Consider the following 9,806-nt stretch of genomic DNA (forward strand, 5'->3'; position numbering starts at 1 on the left):
TATATATATATATATGTTGTGATGTTGGGGAGCTCACAGAGCACTTGCACAAAGGGGTTTTCAATAAAACCAAAAGTTTTTATTTTCCTCTTGCACAAATACACGCTTTATCTTCAGCAAACTCAAAAGTAAAATGTCCAATTCTTCGGCACAGATAACAAAACATAAATGTGTCTCACCGACTTGTTGTAGAAATGTCCCAAACCTGGGGAAATCACTTCCTGCACTGCACTGCACTGCACAGCACAGCACTGCACAGCACAGCACAGCACAGCACAGCAATACAGCCAGTCTCTCTCACTAGCCACAGCTTATTACTTCCTCCTCAACTCCCACACTCCTCACTGGGAGTTGTAGACCTTTAAACCCCTTCCTGGGCAGGAAGGTTAACCCTGTGGTGGCCCTTAAAGGGACCACAACCCAAACAGTGGTGATATATATCTCCCATCCAGGACCCAGCCTTGCCGTCCTATATATATATGTAATTGTGTTTGCCTGGAGTTCAGCTTTAAACTTTATGCAATGTCCATAATGCGGCGTGTTACATGTGAATGGTGAAACATCGTTATATTCCCTCCGTAGCGAATGAAGTCATATTTTCACTTAATCCCTCCAATGTGCGTTTCATATGTCAGACATTTAAGATTGTCATACCAAGACAACATGAACATCATGAGCTCAACTACTGTATCAAAGGTAGCCTGTTATTCCTCTGACTGAGGATTGCCAGAAGCAGCAATGGTCAGGAAATCAAGTATCTCTGAAGGTTAATTCATACACAGTTTCACTTTTGCAGCTGGTTCAGTTCAAGATTACGCACCGGTTAGGAAGACATCGCCCATGGAGATAACACCTGCACAGAGGTCTGTATAACTTTTATATATTCTGTTTTATCCAATTTGTGAAGCCCTGATATTGTCTATTACCAAGCTCCTCAGGCCTCAAGGTTTACCACGGCCACCTGCACAGGGGCAAAGCAATTACCACTGATGCCAAATACTGGCACCAACTAACAACTTACAGCGCCAATTGTTTGTGGGCAAATACTAGCACCAATTGTTTGTGGGCCCCTACCATCAAACCTACTATATTTTCAAAAGTATGTGGAGACCATTATAGTGATTGAGTGATGTAATGGTACAGCATTACAAGGACATTTGGGGAAGATCCTTTTCTGTTCCAGCATGACTGTGCCCCAGGACCGGTGCTAGGATTTTTGCCTAGACAGGCAAAGTTGCATTTTTGCCAGAGGTGCAGCGCGTGTCGGGATCCTCTGGCAGTCGCTGGCCAGCTAAATTAGGACCCCACCTGGAGCTCCTCCCACCGGACCAGCGCTGACTCGCCGCTGCTCTCCCGCACCAAAGGTAAGTGAAAAAAAATAAAACATAGCGCAAGCATCAGGGCATTTTGACAAGTACAAGTACTTGTCAAAATGCCCTGTTTTTTCCGCCCTCACCCTGCAGCGCCCTCAGGCGTCCGATTGCCTTGCCTTGCGGTAGCTCCATAAAAATATGGTTTGATGGATTTGTTGTGGAGGAACTTGAGAGTCCTGACCCCAACCCTACTGAATACCTTTTGGATGAATTGGAACACCAGTTTCGAGTCAGATCTTCTCATCCTGCACCAGTAACTGACCCCACAAATGCTCTTTTGGCTGAATGGGCACAAATTCCCACAGGCACACTTCATAATCAAGGCTTCCCAGAAGAGTGGAGGTTGCTATAGACCCAAAGATGGGCATGGGGAAACCCAAAATTAATGCCTATGGTTTGGGAATGGAATGTCCAAAAAGCTTATATAGGTGTCAAGGGCGTCCCGAGGCCAGGTGTCACCCAGAGCGGATACCGGATGACAATCTGCTGTGGTATTCAGTAGGGTTGACTGTCAGTCATTTTGGTGTCACCCCTCCAATAGTGTCACCTGGGTGCGGGTTGCACCCCCCTTGTGACGCCACTGATAGGTGTGATGGTCAAGTGTCTACGAACCTTTGGCCTTTATAGTATTTGTCTAGCAGAGTAGAGCTAGGGCCATCAGTCTCTGTACCTCTTGTGTTGGTAAGTAATGCATTAAAAATATCCTACTAGCTACTAGAAGCCAAAAAGCACACTGGGATGCTCTCCCTCACATGGAATCACAGTTTTGGACTTTGGCACAAGGTTCAAACAGAAGAGAAAGGGAAGAGAGAGACAATATGGGGAAGAGCTGCCTCATAGCCTTTGTGGATGACAAATCTGGCACTGGATAGACTAGGGCAGACTTTTCAATCTATTTACCCCAGAGGAACACGTAAAATAATTTTTAGGTCTCAGGGTACCCCTGCTAACTTTTACAAGGTAAGTAATTGTAGATAAGAATAAACTTGGTGTGGTGTGCCTAAAGTATTTGACAACCAAGGTGGATTATTTTAACACCTTCTGCTCAATATAAGAAAATAATTTGCAGTGTTTTTAAAAAAATTTAATCGAAAAACAAAATAATAATGTCCAGAAAAGAAATGTAGACAGACGCCCTTATATTTATGGTCAGTAAAGAAATGTCTCCCTGCGTTAGTGTTCATTGAAGATCCCCTTACATTGTGGTCAGTGGGTGAGGTGTCCCCTATTATTCGTGGTCAGTAGCAAAGTGACCCCTTACATCATGGTTAGTTAGAGAAGTGCCTCTATACATCAATGTTCACTGAGAGGAGGAATGCCCTTCACCTTGTTGGTCAGTTGAAAGAATGCTTATTTAACTTGGGGTCCGTGAGAAGAATGCAACCTTACAAACAGCTAAGAAGATCATTGGTGTCACGGTGCTGGCTCCTGGAGGCACCATCACATGGGAGGTCAGTCAGTCACAGCTCAAGGATCCCATAGTAATATCTGCAGGAAACTCTCTTAAGAACGGCTGAACTAGGGAATGGTAAAATTGTTCTGTTTTGTTTTGTTTTGCCCTTTTTTGTCTTATTGGGGACATTTTCCTTCTGTTCCTGTTTCGGAGACACAACATGAAATGAGAGGAAATCTCCAAAAAGTGAGAAGTCTCCTCTTGTTAACTGAACAGATGTCATGAATGGTACACTTACCCTCACCTCCTGTTGTCGTTAAAATGTATGTAAAGCCAAAACCTTTTTTTTCATAGGGTAGTAAATGGTTAAAACTCCTCTAAGGTATTTTTTGCCATCTACACTACATTGCCATAAGTATTGGGACGCCGGCCTTTACACGCACATGAACTTTAATGACATACCAGTCTTAGTCTGTAGGGTTCAATATTGAGTTGTATTGCTCATCCATGTCTTTATGAACCTTGCTTTGTCCAGTGGTGTGCAGTCATGTTGGAACAGGAAGGAGCCATCCCCAAACTGTTCCCACAAATTTGGGAGATATTGTGTGTGTCCCATTTGGGAGATTTTTCTTTTCTCTCTTATAGCTCAGGCATGGTCCATCATTGTACTATCAGTAAGATGGTCCAGACTAATGATGTGCAGCCAGAGGAGATCACCAGCACTGGGGAAAAAAGAAAATTGTATTTTATTTTTAAAAATTGATATTTTTTATACACTTTAGCAAAATAAATGTCATCTAGTCATAGTTTAAGACTTCCTTTAAGTCACCAATCACTGTATTCTATTTGATGTCAATGCAGCATAAAATGTAACTTCTAATACAAAATAATATTCCAGCATCACCTCATTATTTATAGATTGTGTTTTAATTGACGTACCAATTCATTACAGCAAATTGTTTAGTCAAAAACGTATCTTCCCAACCAATACTCCCTCAGTACCTTTCCACTGCAAAAAAAAACACATTCTTACAGAGCCTTGAACTCTCCGGTTTCAGAAGCTATTGCCTGTTTCCCGAAGCAATCCCATTTTCACCAAGCAAATAAACAGAAAGTCTGTCTGCAATGACTGAGCTAAAGAGACGGAGAGAACAGAAGTATTCTGGCTGGGCAATACTGCCCCCAGGTGGTGAGATTGTTTTACTGCACCCTTGTGTTTATAGCCCCAAAAGTCTAAACATGGGTGTAACACGAAACATGGTCCTAATAGTGGACTATGCCTTTAAAGTGTTATTAAAGCTATTTCAAATGCGAGGAAATCACTTACAATGGATGCTTCTCTTTGATGTTCAAAAGATTTATTTTCCTGAAGAATCAGTTGGTCCCCCGAGCACTGGTCCTGATATCCTGTTTTAGGGTGAATCATTTCCCTTGCAGGGTCCTATGGAGCCACCCTTGTGTGTGCTACTAAGCTGTGTGTGTATCTACAAACATACAGGCACAGCAAGGCAATCATCTGCTCCTCCTGTCCTCCTTCTTTCTTCTCCCTTCTTCAAGCTAGTAGATGGGCAACTACTGGAGACTGCTATGTCCCTTGTGATCATGTACTGGACAGGAAGTTCAGGGAAGCCAAGCTGAGAGAGTTGGAGCTGTTTGGAAACATGATGACTGTATGTGGTTGGGCAAAAATGTAAAGAAATACTTTTCTGGACGATGTATATTTATCTGATCCAGATTCATTATTAAAAAAAAAAAAGTTTGAGTGTTTAATAATGCTGTAAAGTGAAGCTGCGCTGTACCCATGCAGGACACATAAATGGGTTTACTTTAATGGCAGCCCCACCAACAGCTTGCACTGATCTTCCCATTGTTCCTTCGCTTTGTTCCTTAGGCTTGTGAGTGATTAAGTCCACCGGCGTCCACCATGACCAAAAATCAGTTAAAAATGTTTTTTTTAATTGTTCATCAGCTTAAAATTAAAGGTTTATTCCACCAAAATGTGATATATGATTGATAGATGGAATATGTGGGGTGTGTCTTTCTGGCTTCTTAAACCTCTTGGATATTCTAGTCTAAGCCCTCATTCACCCGACTAACCCGACTAGAGATCCATGCGGCGTGCGGCTCCCGGGAAGGACAGGTCCTGTGTGTGATTTGTACGCAGCAGCCTGTTCTTCTCTATGGGAGGACGCGGCCGTACGCTCACCCGAACTGCACGCCCGTGCAGGTGCTGGTGTCCTGACTCGTACGCAGACAGGATGGATCCTGCCTGCGTCCGAGCAGGGACACCCGCACGGACCTGCAGCTCGGCCACATACTCCCAACAGGCTGCTGCGTACAAATCACACGCAGCACCTGTCCTTCCCGGGAGCCGCCTGATACGTCCGTTCACGCAGCATGGAGCTGTACGGGCCGAACGTTATCTGTACGGGCCTTAAACAACAACAACAAAACAAAAATTGTTTCCTCACATTGGTCAGTGAAGTGCTCCCTTACACTGGTGGTTATTGGCACTGGTCAGTGGTGAAGGTCTCCCTCAGATTTGTGCTCGGTGGAAGTAGGGCCAACTTTCACTGGAGGTCAGTGGGAGAAGGGCCACTTTACACTGGAGGTCAGTGGGAGAAGGACCACCTTACATTGGAGGTCAGTGGGAGAAGGACCACCTTACATTGGAGGTCAGCGGGAGAAGGGCCACCTTACACTGGAGGTCAGTGGGAGAAGGACTACCTTACACTGGAGGTCAGTGGGAGAAGGACTACCTTACACTGGAGGTCAGTGGGAGAAGGACTACCTTACACTGGAGGTCAGTGGGAGAAGGATCACCTTACACTAGAGGTCAGTGGGAGAAGGACCACCTTACACGGGATGTCAGTGGGAGAAGGATCACCTTACACGGGATGTCAGTGGGAGAAGGATCACCTTACATGGGATTTCAGTGGGAGAAGGATCACCTTACACGGGATGTCAGTGGGAGAAGGATCACCTTACACTAGAGGTCAGTGGGAGAAGGACCACCTTCCACGGGATGTCAGTGGGAGAAGGATCACCTTACACGGGATGTCAGTGGGAGAAGGATCACCTTACACGGGATGTCAGTGGGAGAAGGATCACCTTTCACTGGTCACTGAGGTCAGTGAGAAGAATGCCCTCCTTACATAGAACTATACAGATCATTGGTGTCAGTTGTTACCTGAAAGGCAGAAATTGCTCATTGCTGAAGGAACCGCGAGCAATCTCTGGAGGAACCCTGGCTGAGAAGTCCGCGATACCCTTCCTGGTAATCATTTCACATTTTGATTTAACCCTCTGCTCACAAGACACTGTCAACAAGCCGATAGTCCTTAGCCACCAAAGAATTACTTTATTACATGATTGGTTTAGTAATACAGACTGCTCATCGTGATTTGTGATTTGCTCTTGCAGGAAGATAAAAGCCATTTCTTTTGAAGATTATCACAAAATTTGGAATGAAATCGCAACATCATCAGAAACTGAAGACTTGAAAGCAGCAAGTAAGATGGACAGGGACAAAGGAGAAACTGTGCGCCTTGTATAAAATATCCCAAAATCTGATTTGACTAACAACGCTTTATAACTATAATTTCCCAGTCAATGACTTTGTGCTGCATACATGGAAAAGGATCAGAGTATTGCTCGCCGTCACATCCCAGGCCGTACCTTGTATGACCAGCAGATGGCACTGTGGTTCCAGAAAACAATACTGCTTGAAACAATGTATCAGGAAACTTACAGGGTTATTCATAAAAGGGTGAAGAGTTTGGAGAAGGAAGGTGAATGGAACAATCTAGGACAACATAGCTGAGCTGGGAAGTGAGCTGAATTGGAGAATTTTTCCAACTCAGCTATTTTGGCCTGGATTGTTCACTTCTCCTCCCTTCTCCAAACTCTTCACCCTTTTGCTCCTCGGCTCCATCTAATGGTGACAGTGTTGTGCGCATGGCACCCACCCAGCTATACACTGGGCGGGAGATTTATAAATTGTCCCCTTTAAGCCCTCATTCACACTAGAAACGGCCGGCGCGTACAGCTCCGTGCTGCGTGCACGCCCGTATCGGGCAGCTCCCGGGAAGGACAGGTGCTGCGTGTGATTAGTACGCAGCCCCCCGTCCTTCCCTATGGGACTACACGGCCGCACGCCCCCCTACGCTCACCTCAAGTGCAGGTGCGTGTTTCCTGGCTTGGACGCAGACAGGATCCATCCTGTCAGCATATGAGTATGCTCACCCGCACGGACGTTCAGGGCGGGTGAGCATAGGGCAGCGTATGGCCGCGTAGTCCCACAGAGAAGGACGGGGGCTGTGTACTAATCACACGCAGCACCTGTCCTTCCCGGGAGCTGCCCGATACGGGCGTGCACGCAGCACGGAGCTGTACGTGCCGGCCGATTCTAGTGTGGATGAGGGCTAAGTTGTACAAGTTTCAGCCTCAGTACTCTTATTGACAATCACCTTTTTTTTTTTGGCAGGGCATAAAGGATCCAAATCCAGAACCCAGTACAAGCAAACCAATGAAACCAGCATTGCAAATAAACAGTGAGTAGGACATAGGACTGATGAATATACACACATCTGTATTCTACTGGAGTACATTTCATGGAATCAAAAGACATGCAAGATTGGTGCTTGGTGCTGTTTAAAGAATCTTCTTGCAGTATGATTGGCCTACAACATGAATACGGTACAATGGAATCGTCCAGATTCGGATAGTCAGTAGGCACTGCGGAGAGGTGTGTCGGTTCATATGATGGTATAGAGTACTGGTCGCAGATAGCTACTGAGTGGGTTGCTCCACTGGTACCCATAAATGGAAAGCGGTCAGCCAGCAGGCAAAATGCTGCCCTGATAACACGGGTGGTAAATGCTTATCCAGGGCTCATGTGATCAAACCCTTAAAGCGCAACTCCACCCAAGATATTTTAGTTTTGGGTAGAGTAGGGAATGGTTACAGCCAGTGGTGTCACAAAGCGGGTGCGGGGGGTGCAGCCCACGCCCGGGTGCCACCATTGGAGGTCATTCTGACAGTCATTTTGGTGTCACCCCCTATGAAAAATCGGGCACTCGGTCACAGACCGAGAGCCCAACAGTATCAGGAGAGAGGAGGGGACCCGACGGCATACCTCATCCCGCGGGGTGAATGTCCCCTCCTCTCTCTAAGTGCAGAAAGTGTGTGAATGAGGCGCAGGATTCCACTTACCAGTAGTTGAAAGTGGAACAGATTCATACGGGGCCCAGTGGCTCAGGTGAGGTCACTTTCAACAATAATTGGGTACCCTTAAAGGGGTAGCCAACCTTCGGCCCTCCAGCTGTTGTGGAAATATAAGTCCCATAAGGCATTGCAAGACTTTGACAGCTACAGGCATGACTTCCAGGCAGATTCCATGTTGGAATTTGTAGTCTCAGCACAGCTGGAGGGCTGAAGTTTGGTTACTCCTGAAGTAGGGGATCCAGAGTTTAGGATCCACATGTAAAAAGTCTATTGAGGGCGCCAGTCCAAAGATTTAGGGGTCCAAAACCTTTTACGTTTGGTGTCAGTTCACAGCAAGAAAACCTAAAGCAGTCAACACGGCTCAAAAATCTCCCCCAGAATAAGAGGAAGATTTAAGAGCCCCCAAAATGCGTTGCTTGGATACCAGTCATACAAAGTTAGCTGAGAAGCAAGCTGCTCTCCCGTTGTTGTCTCTTTAACTAAGCCATTGTGCTCTGTGAATCCTTGGTTATGAATTCAATATTTATTTATAAAATGATATGTGTATAAGAATGTTGTTATTATTATTATTATTAGTATTATACATACACACACACTTTTTTTTACAAATCAAATTCTTAAACAAGAACAAGGATTCCCAGAGCACTATGGACTAGCTAAAGAGGCAACACAACCGTGTACAGCATATATATATGATTATTATTATAAACATACATAACACAACAGTTAAAAAATCTATAAACAACCAAAATAAAATTGACAAAAGCCATTCGATTTTCCCTCTAAATTCATGGCCCCAAAAGGTGCCGATCTACTACCAAACTTCTCAGCTGATATTCTTTTTGCACCAGATACAACATCATTATCCGAGGGCTCATTGGCAGGAGAACAGGAGCAATCCCATCCATACAGCCAGAGAGTGAAGAAGACCCTCACAGCTGTGTGTTCTGCAGGTTGTCGGGTATGTGTTATATGTGTTGGGGTAATTAATTTTAAGGGGGGGACCCCATGCAAGTACATACAAAGTAGGGTTCCCTCTTCTCATCAAAGTAGGTGGGAGGTGGAGCAGACCTGGATGGAGGTGACCTTCCGAATGGACCCCACCCTCCCTGGACTAACGCCATCTGTATCCATGGTGCTGGTGGGCCATAGAAAGTCATGATGCTGTGTGAAGATTTGGGGGGAACCCCTGAGAAAGACACAAGGCACCCCAGACTGCCCCGGCTCCCTGACCGCTCTAATGCATGCACACAGTAAGATAGAGGAGCGTGCTTCTGGTGGCAAAGTCCACGTGGCAGCTCGTGAATAGTCACAATGTTTCCTTCTCATCTCCTCAGAGAACTGCGGCGTCGACTTCCTGGGACACTCCGAGCCACGTACAAGCCAGAGATCTGATGTCCACGGAGATGCTGCAACGTGGTTCTGTGGGTCCGGCCGTGACGGAGAACCTCGGGAAGAGGAAGTGGACCACCTGGTGGCCTGGACTAATACACTGAGTTCTCAATCACTAGAAGACTGAGGAGGGGGGAGGGGGGCTAGAACCAGCCAACGGACCCGACTGTACACATACATCTGTAAAAAGAAGTGCAAATCAAACATAAAGGTCCAAAGTCCTATACAAAGGTCAACTGACCTAGAAGTCTCCCTCATAGCGCTGCAATTTGTACATATACAGGGTTGCTGCCCGTCTCAGTGTCATTAAACAAAGGACTCGGGTTCACAGGATGACAACGGCGGCGTGTTGTAACCTTCTCAGGAAGTCTCAGTGACCGGCTCCTTGAGGGCTCCTATACCCGGGGGCCCCTGTGGTGGTT

At 45.9% G+C, this 9,806-nt stretch overlaps 1 protein-coding gene across 1 annotated transcript in view; it reads left to right on the forward strand.

Annotated features, from left to right (window-relative positions):
- UBE2U (ubiquitin conjugating enzyme E2 U (putative)) overlaps positions 1 to 9,545 on the forward strand; it is a 24,880-nt gene extending 15,335 nt beyond the window's left edge. The window contains exons 6-9 of the mRNA XM_018553840.1: positions 797 to 863; positions 6,190 to 6,278; positions 8,844 to 8,953; positions 9,330 to 9,545. Coding sequence (XP_018409342.1) covers positions 797 to 863; positions 6,190 to 6,278; positions 8,844 to 8,953; positions 9,330 to 9,488 — 425 coding nt within the window. The 3' untranslated portion in view covers positions 9,489 to 9,545. The remainder of the gene's footprint in view (positions 1 to 796; positions 864 to 6,189; positions 6,279 to 8,843; positions 8,954 to 9,329) is intronic.
- The last annotated feature ends 261 nt before the right edge of the window (positions 9,546 to 9,806 follow it).

The sequence above is a fragment of the Nanorana parkeri genome, unplaced genomic scaffold (assembly GCF_000935625.1).
Source record: "Nanorana parkeri isolate BGI_ZX_2015 unplaced genomic scaffold, ASM93562v1 scaffold131, whole genome shotgun sequence".
NCBI classification, from domain to species: Eukaryota; Metazoa; Chordata; class Amphibia; order Anura; family Dicroglossidae; genus Nanorana; species Nanorana parkeri.